The 14922-nt window shown below is 42.1% G+C and overlaps 1 protein-coding gene across 1 annotated transcript in view; it reads left to right on the forward strand.

Annotated features, from left to right (window-relative positions):
- The window catches only part of SORCS3 (sortilin related VPS10 domain containing receptor 3), a 569369-nt gene that overhangs the window by 406163 nt on the left and 148284 nt on the right, over positions 1 to 14922 (forward strand). Inside the window, exon 6 of the mRNA XM_021699769.1 lies at positions 4037 to 4101. Coding sequence (XP_021555444.1) covers positions 4037 to 4101 — 65 coding nt within the window. The remainder of the gene's footprint in view (positions 1 to 4036; positions 4102 to 14922) is intronic.

Genomic DNA, 14922 nt, shown 5'->3' on the forward strand with positions numbered 1-14922 from the left:
GCTTACGTGGATAAACAGGCTGTAATGTTAGAATGGGACGAAGATCAGGGCTCTCCAGAGGAACAGACCAGTGGGATATGGAAGAGACAATAGCATATGCAAACAGACTAATAGGAGGGTGGGGCAGGAGACTGGGAGAGAGAGAGATTTATTAGGAGGAATTGGCTCATGTGATTATGGAGGCTGAGAAGGCCCAGAGTTCGCCATCTGCAAGTGGAGATTCAACGGTTAGTGGTGTAGTTCTAGTATGAGTCTGAAGGCCTAAGAATTAGGAGCATCAATGCTGTAAATTCCTATCTGAGTGCAGGAGAAGACCAATTTCCCAGCTAGAAAATATTAGGTAGAGTAAGTGAATTCTCCTTTACTCCTTCTTTTGTGCCATTCAGGCCTCCAGCAGATTGGAGGAGGCCCACCCACATTGGAAGGGCAATCTGTTTTACTCAGTCTGCTGATTTAGATGTTAATTTTTCCAGAAACATCCTAGAAGATGTTACTGTTACTAATTAGCATTGTTTTGTTTCAGCTTGAAGAACTTTCTTTAACATTTCTTGGAAGACTGATCTATGTGATGATCTCCTTTAGCTTTTGTCTGTCTAGAAAACTCTTTATCTCTCCATCACTTCTGAAGCACGGTTTTGCTGGGTAGAGTATTCTTGGTTGATTAGCAGGGTTTTGTTTGTTTGTTTAGTACTTGCATATATCATCCCACACCCTTCTGGCCTGTTAAGTTGCTGCTGAAAAACCTGCTGATAATCTTATGGGGATTCTGTTGTATATAACAAGTGGTTTTTCTCTTGCTGTTTTTAAGAGTTTCTACTCATATTTAACTTTTGATAATTAAATGATAATGTGTCTTATGTGGTTCTCTTTGGACTCATCTTTTTTGGAACTCTCCAGGCTTGTTGAGTCTGGGTGTCTGTTACCTTCCCCAAGTTAGGGAAGTTTTCAGCCATTATTTCTTCAAATAAGTTTTCTGTCCTTTCTCTCTTCTTCTGGGACCCCTACAATGAGAATATTAGTCCACTTGATGTTTTCCCATAAATCCCTTAAACTATCTTCACTCGTTTTTTATTCTTTTTTCTTTCACTCCTCTGGAGGAATTCCACTTCCATCTTAGAGTTCACTGATTCTTTCTCCCACTTGATCTAGTCTGTTATTGAACCCCTCTATTGAATTTTTCAGTTCAATTATTGTCCTCTTCAGATCCATGATTTCTGTTTGGTACTTTTTAATATTTCTATCTCTGTTGAAATTCTCATTGTTCTCATGCATTGTTCTTCTGACCTCAGTTAAGCATCTTTATGACCATTATTTTGAACTCTTTATCAGGTAGATTATTACCTCCATTTCTTTAAGATCAGTTCCTAGAGATCTATCTTGTTCTTCTGTTTGGAACATATTTTTTCTGTGTTGTTTTATTTGTTTGTTTGTTTTCCACTTTCCTTGACTCTTCGTGTTGGTTTCTGAACATTAGTTAAATAGCCACCCTTTTCAGTCTTGACAGAGTGATCTCATATAGGAGAAGAACCTCATAGACCAGCCTGACTGAGTTCTTAGCTGTCTCTCAACTCTGTCATTGGTGATTGTCCAGGTGTCTTTCTTTGTTCTTGGTGGCTTTTAGTAGTTATGAATGTCCCAAGACCTGTCAGTGAGGATTGCAGTCAGCGTCTAGATACAGGCTGATGAGAAGCTGCATCCTCAGGTACAAGCTGGGAAAATATGTAGTTAAGCTTTCAGGGAGAAACTTTTTTTGCCAGTTCCCTCAGTCCTGGGCCCAGGTGCGTAGCTGTCGGGGGGTGGGGGTGCTCTTGTGCCCATTAATAACTGCTTCTTTGCTTGCTGCAGTCTTGCTAGTGCCTCATTAATGCAAGGCCCATTGACTGCTAGCACCAGGTGATCCAGGGACCCATCCCTCAAGTGATAGCTACAAGAACTGGGGTGTCGGATATGTGTATAACTTCCTTTCAGGGAGATATTGGTGACTTGATTTTATTATTGGAGCAGGCTGGTGGGGGAAGTGTCTGCCAGCTTCCCCAGTCCATGAGGAGGATTACAGATAGCCCCCAGATATCTGCTAAATTAGAAGCCGGGCCCTCAGGCGGTAGCTTTAATGTATGCAGATAAACCCCTTTCAAAAAGACTCGGAGATGGGTGTTCTTAGCCTGCTGCCTCTGCACCGAACCTTGGGGAAGTAGATGGTTAAGAACTGCTTCTTTGTTTGCTGCAGTCCTCTGGGACTCATGAGTGAAGCCCTGTTGGTTATCAGAGCCCGGTGATCTGGGGACCCATCCCCTGAGGAGCAGCCCTGAAAGCTGGGGTGTGGTCATGTGCACAACTCCTTCCAGAGAGCTACTGACAACTTGGAGTGGGCTACAGAGAGAAGATGCAAAAGGTGTCAGTGGGCTTCCTCTGTCTCTGGGGAGGATCACAGTCAGCCCCTTGAAGCCTGCTAAATTAGAAGCCTAGCCCTTAAGCAGCAGCTTTTAAAGTATGCAGATAAACCACTTTCAGGGAAAGATGGGGAGAAGGTGCACTGAGCCCTAGGGCAATTGCTGCAGTGTTTGCTTGTGCACCCATGAAGATTTGCTTCTTTGTTGGCTATCGTCTAGTGGACATAAGCCCCATTGGCTTTCAGAGCTAGGTGTTTTGGGGGTCCTTCCCTCTGGTGCAAGCCTTAAAAGTTGAGATTCTAGATGTGGAGACCATACCCTTTGCTCCTGGGTGAGAAGCTGGGAGTTGGAGGTTCCCTCCTGGTTGTGTGGCACTGTGCTGGATGGGTCGGTTCATGGTCAGAACGCATCTCAGCCTTTTCTAGCCATTTTGATGTGGGATGTCTCTTGCCCCCTGCTTCCTGTTTTCTCTGCCTCCCTCCCCTCGGCACAGGTGTCAGATACTGAACTCTGCTCTAATTTGGTAATGGCCTCAGGGCCAGTGAGAAGTGTAGAGATTTATGGTGTGGAGGATTGGGTTTTGAGTTCTTAGGTCTGTTTTTCATAGGTTTTTCTATGTTCTTGCTATCTGGGTATCAGCTGTTGATGCTCATTCTTTTAAATTCTACTCTTTCTGACTTGCCACTTCTTACCTGCTGAAGACAGGAAAGCCAGAAAGCCCATCTTAGAATGATATTTAAAATAAAAGTAAATAGACTGTGAGTAAGAGCTTGCTAAGAGAGTGGATTATGTGATCTCTCTAGTGCATGGATGTTTTAATGTCTGTGTTGCCTCTTTTAGCTGACTTTTTGGGTCATCCTCCAGGCTGGATATCTCACATGGGGGATGGCTGACTGGGCTTTACGTGCGCAAGGTCGGAGGCCCACAAGAATTAGTCTGTAAGGATTCTCAGCCTGTCTTCTTTTGGCTATTGGCCATAGACTTTTTAAGCTCTCCCACCCTGATCCCTAGGAGAATTTTGTTCTTGTTAGACCAGATTTTAAATGTTTGTCATCAGACGTTCATTGTTTCTGGGGCAGGAGGAAGGAAGGGCAGACAGCATCAAACTCGGGAGGGCAACAATGCCCTGGAGCAAACAGCCAGAGCGGAGGCTAAACCACCCTCCCCAGAGGACAGGACAGGTGGGGAATAGCACACTCCCAGCGGGAGGACAGAGGGGCTCAAAGTGCTGGAAAGAATCAGGCATGGCAAGACCCAGGGGAGGGGGTGTGGGTGGTGGGAGTTGTGGGAAGAAGGAAGATGGTGGGGAAGAGAGAACTTCTTAGGTGCCAGGTGGTAGAGAAGAGGCAAGGACAGAGATTTGGACCTGGATTTCTGTAGACTCTGTCCTCTTGCATGGTTTTTTGTCATTTTGTTTTGTTTTGTTTTGTTTTTGAGAGTCACTGACTCCCTGATACCATTCTAGGACTCCTTAGTTGTGAGCATTACAGGTGACAGCTGTATCTGCCAGGCTCACCAGTGGCCATACTCTGTGGATCCCCTCTGGAGAAAGTGGCTTTCTGAGTAATAGCCCTGAAATGCTTTCCCACTTTTGTCGTCTGCCGTCCATGTGGTCACTAAGCTTCTGTGTCTCCTTCCTTCCCCAGGTCGGTGGCCGGATTGGATAAGGAAGCGGACCTGGTGCACATGGAGGTGCGGACTGCCGATGGATGTGAGTGCTGAGGCCGTGGGTGAGGCCAGGGGAGATCTGCCAGCAGGTTCTTCTCCTCCCCCAATTTGCATTTTAATGGCTTGAGAAGATGAAAAGCCCTGAGCTCCATTACTGCCGGATCCATCCTATTTCCGAGTAGGGGGAGAGGCCTCTGGTCCCGAGGGAGCCATTTCATTGAAATAAACCCTCAGGAATGAATTTTCTGGGGATGCAAGTTAATGTGATGAATTTTGAGGCTCCTGTTAGTAATTTCCTGGCATCTTCAGTGTAATTCAGATAGGGGTGTCCATAGCTCATCACAGTACTTTGCATTCACACAGCAAATTACAGGGGCTGCCAGCTTTAAAAATGAACCCTTCATATAGTCAAGCTTACCAAAAAAAGTCACTGGGAAATTTTTTCCAAACTGTTTATTCATTCGTTCCACAAATATGTAAGGACAGACTACTGTATACCAGGCATTGTTCTAGGCCCTGGAGATACAGTGGTGAGCAAAACTATATTGTCCCTACAAACAAGCAGTAGAATCCCGGGATCTTGAACACGTGACCCATTTGTACATTGTGCACCTGCGTACATCTTACACTGAATTTGACTGATAACATATCATTTTGTACTGCTTTAAGCATTTTACTCTTCCCGGAGTTGATCATATTATTATAAGGCTCTTCTCTATCCAGGAAAAATCAGCTGAAAGTCAACTTAAACATATATAAAATATGTGATAATATATGATCTCTATGAAATAGATAAAAATATAATTAGCATAGGTCAACAATAGAGCCAAAGTCTATGGAAATAGTAGTGATGGAGGAATGCAGCAGAACAGCCACCTGTTTGTGAGTTGGGGTCTTGGGTTCTGCCACCCACTAGTGATGGGGTCTGGGGAAACTCCCTCTGATCTCTGTGCTAAATCCCTCCATTGTCTGAGAGTACTCATCCTTGCCCTGCCCACATCAGAGAGTTACAGGCTAACCAAGTGGAGAAGGATGTTATAGAAATTACAAAATATATAGATGTAAGGAGGTTCAGTTTTGACCTGGCTGTGGGTGTTGGAGTATCATTCAGAATACATTAAGTAAAACTACATGTGCTTTGTCCATGAGGAGTCTACTGTTTTTGATACCAAACACAGGTACATGCCAGAAACATGCATTTTGGGGAATATTTCATTTGCTTTTTTTTAATTTTTAAAAGACTTAGAAGATAGCCACATTTGTTACTATATGTCTGACATTCTGCTGAATACTTAATTTTTGTCTTTCTTTTTCTGCGTGTGTGTGTGTGTGTGTATGTGTTTTAATTGGTCTTATTTCGTCCTTGAATAAATGTAAGTCTCTGAAGCAGGCAAGGATGAGGGATGGTCCACACTCTTAAAAAAAAGTTTTTTAACAGAAGAGCTATTTAAGATTTAGGAAAATAGGGGCACCTGGGTGGCTCAGTCAGTTCTGTGTCCAACTCTTGGTTTTGGTTCAGGTCTTGATCTCAGGGTCGTGAGATCAAGCCTGGCATCGGGCTCTGCACTTAGCATGGAGTCTGCTTGAGATTCTCCCTCTCCTTTTCCCTCTGCCCTTCCCACTCTTGCTCTCTCTCTCTTTAAAATAAATAAATAAATCTTTAAAAAAAAAGACTTAGGAAAATAATACCACATATTCAAATTCACTGATCAGAAGGGTGGTAAAGCTTGGATCTAAAATTATATGATCTGACTCTTACTGCTGAGAAAGAAACTAGGGGAAGAGTGAGATGTAGGGGGATGAAGGAGCAAACCAGGGCTGCAGCAGGTGGGCAGATAGTAGCTCTCAGATGACCCACAGGCCAGCTTTTGGTATGATTCCTGCCTTGGCATGGCTTCCCATGTCAACCTTTTTATGCCTTATATGTGATCTAGGCTGGCTCTAGTATTTTAGAGTTGGTAAAACTTGATGGGATTTTCTGACCTCCTACCTAGTGTAGGAATCCCTTCCCTGAAAACTTCTGACAGTGTGTCCTCAGGTTCCCTGACTTCAGGCTTAATTAGACACATCCTTTTCTACTGCTGGGCAGCTCCCATGTTTTGTTTTATTAAGCTAATTTCTTACATTAAGCTTAAACCTATTTTATGAAAGTTTAAGAATTCTGATCCAAATTTGGATAAGGCCTGTGGTGCAGGACTGCTGCAAAATTTTATGAGATTAAAAAATGTAAAACACATAGAATAGTTTCTGGCCTACTGTCAAGAATCAAAGAAAGCAGACAGGACTATAACAGGAATAAATGTCATGTGCCACGCTTAGGTTAAAGTATAGTATATATTAGTTATGTTCCATTTTCTAGGTTTTTTAAAATCAGTTTCTCAGTAGTTAATCTTCTCTCAACTTAGATTGGCTCTAACTCACATTTATTTAGAAGACGCATATAACAAGACTGCATTAACCTGGAGAGATTGTATTTTACATCTCTTAATGAAATACATGATGCCTTTCTTTTGTGCTATGTGGTGAGAGCTTTCTTACTTATAAAATCACACATACACACACATCTTCATGTTTTAATCATCACAAAAAGGCACAGCATGTATTTTATTTCCTTTTTTTTTTCTGACATGGTAGTCTGAACTAAAATTTGCCCAAATTCACGCAGCTAGCTAGTGACAGAATAAAAACTAAAGCACAAAACTCTTAATACACTAAAAATAGAAGGGAACCTCTAACAGAAGATGTCTACAAAAGACATGCAATTAACATCATATTTAATGATGAGATACCGAATACTTTCCGTGTAAGAGGAGGAAGAAGGAAGGGATGTTTATTTAGCCTCACCACACATATTCAACATCATGCTGAAAGTCCTAGCCTGTGCAATAAAGGAAGAAAAATGAAATGCAAATGCACTTCATACAGATTGCAAAGGAAAAATTAAAACTATTATTATCCTCATTGACACAATTGTGAATGTAGAATATCCCAAGAAATCTACAAAAATAAAAAACTCCTAGAACCAATAAGTAGGTTGAGCAAAGTTGCAGGAGACAACAAATTCAGTGGAGAAAGGATGTAATTTTTAACAAATGGTATTGAAAAAAATTGGGCAGCCATATGGGAGAAAAGTGAACTTCAACCTATGATTCGCAACTTAAACAAATTTAACTCAAAAATGGATATTCTTAAATGTTAAATATAAAATTATAAAACATATAGGAAAAAACATAGAAGAAAATCTCCACAACCGTGGGTTGGCATCAAGAGCAAGATTGACAAAATAAAGAATTGATAAATGGACTTCATCAAAATTAAAAAACATTTGCTCTGCTGAAGACACAATGAAGACACTAGGAGAAAATATTTGCAGATCACACATTTAACAAGGGACTTATGGTCAGAACATAGAAGGGACTTTCAAGACATAGCAATAAGAAACAACCCAATTTTTTAAAAATAGGCAAAAGTTTGAACAGACCACTTACCAGAGAAGATCTAAGAATGACAAGTAAGCAGATGAAATGATGCTCAACATCATTAGACATTAGGGAAATGCAAATTAAAACCATAATGAGATATCATTACATAAATACCTATTGGAATTGCTAAAATAACAAAACTGGTAATACCAAGTGCTGGCAAGGATTGAAAACTATTGGAACTCTCATATATTACTGGTGGGGATACTAAATAGTACAGTCACTCTGGAAAAACATTTTGGCAATTTCTTATAAAGTTACACACACCTTATGGTTCAGCAATCTCACTCCTGCATATTTATCCTAGAGAAATGTTATAATCACACAAAAACCTGTACACAAATGTCTGTAGCAGACTTAATAATCACCCAAAACTGGAAACAACCTAAATATCTTTAAATATCCTTGAATGGATGGATGGATAAGCGAGCTGTCATACATCTGTAAAAGAAAATAGATGAATTTCAGAGGCATTATACTGGGTAAAATAAGACAATCTCAAAAGGTTACATACTGTATGATTCCATTTATATGATCATATGGAAAAGGCAAAACTATAATGATGGAGAAACAGATCAGTCATTTCCAGGGTGGGGGAAGTATTTCCCAAGAAAGAAGCTTGAGGGAATTTTTCAGGGTGATATAAGTATTTGGCAACCTGACTGTGGTGGTGGTCACATAAATCCATATATCTGTTGAAACTTTAGAACTGTATGCCAAAAAAATTACTGTGTATAAATTGAAAGAAGTTTGTATTAAAAAATAATACTAAAATAAATATGTAAGGAAAAAAGGGGAGGGCGCCTGACTGGCTTAGTTGGAAGAGCATGCCATTTATGATCTCGGGGTCATGAGTTCGAGCCCTACATTGGATATTGAGGTTACTTAAATAAATATTTAAAAATAATACTAATATAACCTATATTGAGGAAAAACTAGAGAACACAGTTCTTGGCTTCTAGTTTTATAGAACTTCCTACCTTTTCTGATTAATTAATCAGTTTCTTGATCCACTTATTTCTTCTTTTATTCAGTGTTTATTTAAAATCTGCATAATCTGGTCACTGAGGGGACATAGAGGTGAATGTAATATTATCTTCACCTCAAGGAGCTTGTAGACTGGCTAGGGAAACGTAAGGATTTGAGTAATTCTAGCACAAGCTGACAGGAATATTCACAGAGCTGGACATATGTTGAGTTACAAATGGGAGTATGGCTGATAGTCTGAGAAAGTTGGGGGAAACTTCTTAAAAAGACAAAGTGTTTGATCTGGTACTTCAGAGATTAGTAGGAATTTATCAGAACATTCTGGATAGAGAGGAGAGCCTCACATGTTCCCAGAGTTCACCCATAAAGAGTGGTGTGTGCAAGGCTGCGGATTATGGTCTGTGGCTGTTAGAGATGGAGGGAGAAAAGGCCAGTAAAGGTATGCTGGGGACGTCCTGGGAAGGAATGGGTAGGTAGCTTCCTGAGCCATGATCCACATTAAGACACCAAGCATCGAAGGCCATTTTTACCTTTACAATGAGAAAGCTTTCATGTTACCATTGTAATTTCCTAGCTGTGACCTTAGATATGGATTATACTAGACAGTCCCACCTGGTTGTTTCAAGTTCCTTTTTCTCTGCCTCTTCTGTTTGCATGTTTAATGTTTAAGCCATAACAGCTGACAGATACAAGGCAAGCACCCATTCCAGCTTATTCAGACTGCAGCTCTGAGAAGTTTCTCCCGACACTGCTATGTCCCCATCTCTGGTGCACAAGGCGGCTTTGCCATGTTTCCCTAGTTCCCCATCCTGCCTAACTTGGCTCCTAACTCAGGAATGGTGCTGGGAGATAGAGAAGGGGGCTGGCTTGTGTCTGATCTCCTTGACCGGGACAGGGGAAAGGAACAGAGAGAGAATGGTGTCTGTGATGAGACCAGGTGGCATCCTGTGCCCTGCTTCTCAGGGATGGTGCATTGGTCAGAGAGGCTTCTTAGTCACTCCCGGCTCTGTGTCCAGGTCCTTTCTTGTCTGGTGACACTGTGCTTGCTGAGATAGCCTGTGCTTTCTACCTGCCAAGAGAAGCAGGTGGACCTGGGCAGACTGCTGGAATGAGTACAGTCTCCACTCCCTGGCAGAGGGTTGGACAGTCCTGGACCGGGGGGCGGGGGGCAGGGAACGGGGAGTGGGGGAGACACCAGAAACACTATCATCCCTCCAGTTCTGTCTCCATGGGGGCCGTGTTTGCAATTTATGTTTATCCTTTTGAGGAGCAGGGAGAAATGGTCTTTCAGATATTTATAGGCAAGCAGCCTGGGAGAATAGAAACCTAGATCTTAATTTCAGTTTTTCCACTGAGAGGCTATGTTTCCAGGAAGCAACTAAAATTATTGAGGTTCCTGTTCCTTCATTGTAAAATGAAACAGAATTAATAATTTTTTCATTTTTCTGTCTGATTTGTTCATAGGATACTTACTGGGCATCTACTGGATGCTAGTCATGACATGGATTTCTAGAGATATAAAGAGGGAATAAGACATGGTCTCTGCCCCCAAAGTCTGTATTCTAAAAGGGAGTAGGCAGACAGATATCCCAGCAGTTCCTGAATAGCTGATTGCCTTGTAGTAGTTACACACAGGACACGTTGGGAGCTCACAGGAGAGGTTACTTCTTTATATTTGGTATATTTGAAGTCAGTTGAAACTTAGATTTTTCTAGCCCTTTTGTTTTGCGATTCATATGTTTAAAAGGAAAATAATTCTCTGAAAATCTTAAATCAAAAGAACTAGTAGATGTTAGATAATTGCTATTTTTCCTTCCTCTGACTTTCCTTTGTTATTCTCCTTTTTTTTTCCATGTTGGAGAGCCTGTTCCTTAATCAGCCCCCTTCAGACCATTTTCCCCATGTTCTGGATTTGCCAATTACTATTTAGCAAATTACCCTCAAGGATGACTTGAGCAGTAAAATTCCATTCTCTGTTTCTTCCTGCAGCACAGTTCCTATGGCCGTTTCTCTCAGCTTCTAATATTCATGATCCTCTGGCAACCTGGTTCCCTGGTTCCTGGGATCGATCCCACCCCAGAGGTTTTGGTTTAGATGGTCTGCTGTAGGGAGTCTGTGTATTGCTAGGCATGGTCCGGATAGGATTCTGATGCAGGTGGCCCATTCAGGAACACTGCTTTGAGGATCCCTGACCTCAGTTGATGCTGGGATTACAGCACAGCACAGTTCTATCCTCATAAGCATGAAGAAAGAGCCTTGATGTTGGAGTCTGGAATTACCCTGTTGTGGAAAATGCATGGGTTCACAGGGCTGGAAGTGAGAACATACAAATAGGGCAGACATGTCTTTCTTTGCCTTCTTTCTTTCCCTTTTGTTTCTCAAGATAAAATCACAATAAATCATAACTCACTATAAGCACTTTCCAAGTCAAGATAACTTTCATGTGTCTAAAGCCGTATTACTTGTTGGGGTGAGAGGGAGAGATTCATAAGTAGTAGTAGAAATGGTTTAAAACCCATAAGAATGTTCAGAGAATAGAAACAAGATATGGCTGTGAAACAATTAAATGTTACTCTGTGTAGTTCCCAGAGCAAGACGGGGATGCAGGCATTCATACTCATAGCAATGTAGAAATGTGTGTTTCCTGTTTATTCACCCTCTCACATTCAGTTCACTGAAATGGAGCACTTTCCCATGTGTAGAAGACAGTGGTTCTCAAAGCCTAGCATTAATTATAATCACCTGGAGAACTTACACACACACACACGGAAGGTCCTGGGCATTGGCCCTTTATAAAATTGTCCTGGTGATTCTAAAATGCAAGCAGGACTGAAAACCACTGCACTAGATCTGAGCATCCCCAGATGTAACATGCATATATGAACCATCTGGAGAGCTTGTTAAAACACACATTCCGTGGTCTGACAAGCTCCCCGGTGCTGCTGATGGTCTGTGGACCCTACTCTGATCAACACTGCGCTGTGCTAAGCTGTGGGGGTTTACAGATGAATAGGACACAGCTGGGACTGAGAAGCGCACAGGGGAGGGGAAAGGCAGATAGATACACAGATTGTTATTGTGATTTAATGCGCTGAAAGCCACTGATCGTCTGACTTAAGTCTCCTGAAGAAAGTGCTACAGGAACCAAAAGGAAGGTTACCCCCACTGCTGAGGAGTAACCGCGGGCCACACAGAAGAGGCTGCATCTCGGGAGATGACTTGGATTTTCCCAGGAGGATGGTAGAAAGGGGGACGGGGACCTGTGCTGTCCAGTGTGGCAGCCACATCATCACATGGGGTTGCTGAGCACTCGAAACGTGCTGTCTGGATTGAGATGTGGCGTGTGTGCAAAACACGCACCAGGTTTCAAAGATGTACTATGAATTCAAGGATGGAAAATAACCCATTAATAATTTTTATATTGATTACATGATGAAATCGTAATATTTTGGCTATTTGGGGTTAAATAAACTATGTTACAATTAATTTCACTTTTCGATTGACTTTGTAATAAAGGTTATTTGTGACTCACATTGTATGTGCGTTGGACAGCCCTGCCCTAGGCTGGAGGGCCTGCAGGTGCCACAGCATAGAGTGTGGCTCTTCTGTATTGTGTGTGACATTGACCATCCTCTCTCTCAGCCTGGCTCCCACAGGCCAGAGAACACCCAATGTAAACTGGTCCCTGTTCTTGTTTTGATGTAGGAATCTCCACTCCAGCCCAGTCCTGTCCCTTCTTTTTGGGAGTCAGACTTCCAGATTATGCTGAAGCCATTGAATTCTCTCTTGTCCTGGCAGGGCTTAAACAAGGCAAAGCCAGCCAGTTTGGTTAACAGCAGCGTGAAACCTGTTTCTGCCATGCAATTCAGGATTCAAATGACTTTTTCTCCCATTGTCTTCTAGAAGTCATTTTCCTCAGAATGTCCCCCATGAATTCTCCTTACCATCCTCAATATACCCTCAGACACATGCACACACACACACACACACACACCCTGCATCCTCCATCCAAAAGACAATTGGGTGTCACTAAAAGGGCATCACTGGGATGCCTGGGTGGCTCAGTTGGTTAAGCGTCTGCCTTCAGCTCAGGTCATGATCCCAGGGTCCTGGGATCGAGTCCCGCATCGGGCTCCGTGCTCCGCAGGGAGCCTGCTTCTCCCTCTGCCTCTGCCTCTCTCTCTCTCTATCTCTCATGATTAAATAAATAAAATCTTTAAAAAAAATAAAATAAAATAAAAGGGCATCACCTTGGTGCCGTAAGAGTTGAGCTGAAGAATTAATTTGGTCATTTAGAAGCTGTTTGATCTTGGAGAACTTTCTTAACCTTTCTGTGATCCTTTGTCTTCCAGTGCTTTATATATTTGAAAAAAATCCTAACAAATATAAGAATATAAGAAGTATTTTTATTAGGTATTAGTTTTTTCATCGATGGGCTAATAAAGGTGTTACTGAAGAGTAAAATTTACAGTGAGGCAGATCTCAGTTCAGTGAACATAAGAGCAACAATTAAGAGTACCCCAAGGGGCGCCTGGTTGGCTCCGTCCGTTAAGTCTCCCACTCTTGATTTCGGCTCAGGTCATGATCTCAGGGTGGTGAAATCAAGCCCTGCGTCAGGCTCTGCCCTCAGTGTGGAGTCTTCTGGAGATCCTCTGTCTCCCTCTGCCCCTGCCCCTGCTTGCTCTCTATAAATAATTTAATTAATTAGTAAGTTAATAAAATCTTTAAAAAAAAGAGTACCCCAGAATGGCCAGGGTTACTATGTGAAGTAATAAGTTTCTCTTCATTAGGAAGTCTCAAGCATAAACCATTTGGACATTTCATTGGGACACTATAATAAGTGAACCTGGGTATGGGCAGAAAGCTTTTGACATCTAGGCACCCTGTAAATTTCTAGAATCAAAGCTTGTAGCACATATGCCACCGTTTCTTGTCCTGGTGTCACCATTACCTGTCATTAATCAATCCCTGCACTTTCTCGCTGAGCCAAGATAAAGCCCAGTATTTCTTTCTTTCTTTTTTTTTAAAGATTTTATTTATTTATTTGACAGAGAGAGACACAGCGAGAGAGGGAACACAAGCAGGGGGTATGGGTGAGGGAGAAGCAGGCTTCCCGCGGAGCAGGGAGCCGACGCGGGGCTCGATCCCAGGACACTGGGATCATGACCTGAGCCGAAGGCAGACGCTTAACGACTGAGCCACCCAGGCGCCCTAAAGCCCAGTATTTCTTAACAGACTCCAGGGAGTCATAAGTAATCAAACGGGCTTGGCACACAAGGCAAAACTATTAACTCTGCAGCCTAAGCTTTGGGTTCTAGACACACAGAATATTGGCTCTCAAGCAACCTTCGATTACTGACTAGTTCAGTAATTTTAAACTATGTAACTCCAAGCTCTAGCAGTGTTCTAAGAACTCAGAGGCCCAGATGGGGGTGAGGTGTGGGGTTAAGTCTGTGGGATTGCAGAACTTTTGACTTCTATTCACCCAGAGCAGGTACACTAAAATACACTTTCTGTATTGAGAACATAGGATTGTCTTTGATAAAAGGGTTCAGGGTTTGTTTTTTTTTTAAGTTGAAATAGAAAAAATTGCATCACTTTCAGAAAAGCACTAAAGTGTACAACAACATTCCCAAGATCACATAGATAACCAGGGATGATGACTGAACCAGAACATGGATTCTGGTCTAATTCTCAGACTGATTTTTCTTTCTTTTTTATTTTTATTTTTATGTTTTTAAATTTATTTGTGTGTGTGTGAGAGAGAGAGAGAGAGAGAGAGAGAGCAAGCACAAGCAGGGGGAGTGGCAGGCAGAGGGAGAAGCAGGCTCCCCCCTGAGCAGGGAGCCTGACGTGGGGCTCCATCCCAGAACCCCGGATCATGACCTGAGCTGAAGGCAGACACTTACCGGACTGAGCCACCCAGCATCCCAGACTGATTTTTTTTCTATGTTTCAAATACATAATGGTTGGGATCATTGGTTCTGCTGTCAGTATGCCTGTGTATCAATCCCAGCTCTGTCATTTCCTAGAAGCTGTGGAACTCAGGCAAATCACTTAATTGTTGTGCCTCAGTTTCCTCATCTATGAAATGGGGATGATAACAATTTTAACTCCTCATTGGATTGTTGCCAGAATTAAATCAGTTAATACATGTAGCTCCTGTAATACTGGAAGACAGAGTGAGCATTCAAAAATGTTACTTCTTGTGGTTTTCTTTGTCATCATCGTTCTCATCGTCAGCATCATCGTCATCATCACTGTCCTCATCATCGTCATCATTGTCACTGTCATCGTCATCTTTATTATTGTCACCATTGGCATCATCTCGATCATCATTGTCATCATCATCATCACTGTCATTATCATCATCATCACTGTCATTATCATCATCA

Source organism: Neomonachus schauinslandi, chromosome 6 (genome assembly GCF_002201575.2).
Source record: "Neomonachus schauinslandi chromosome 6, ASM220157v2, whole genome shotgun sequence".
NCBI lineage: Eukaryota > Metazoa > Chordata > Mammalia > Carnivora > Phocidae > Neomonachus > Neomonachus schauinslandi.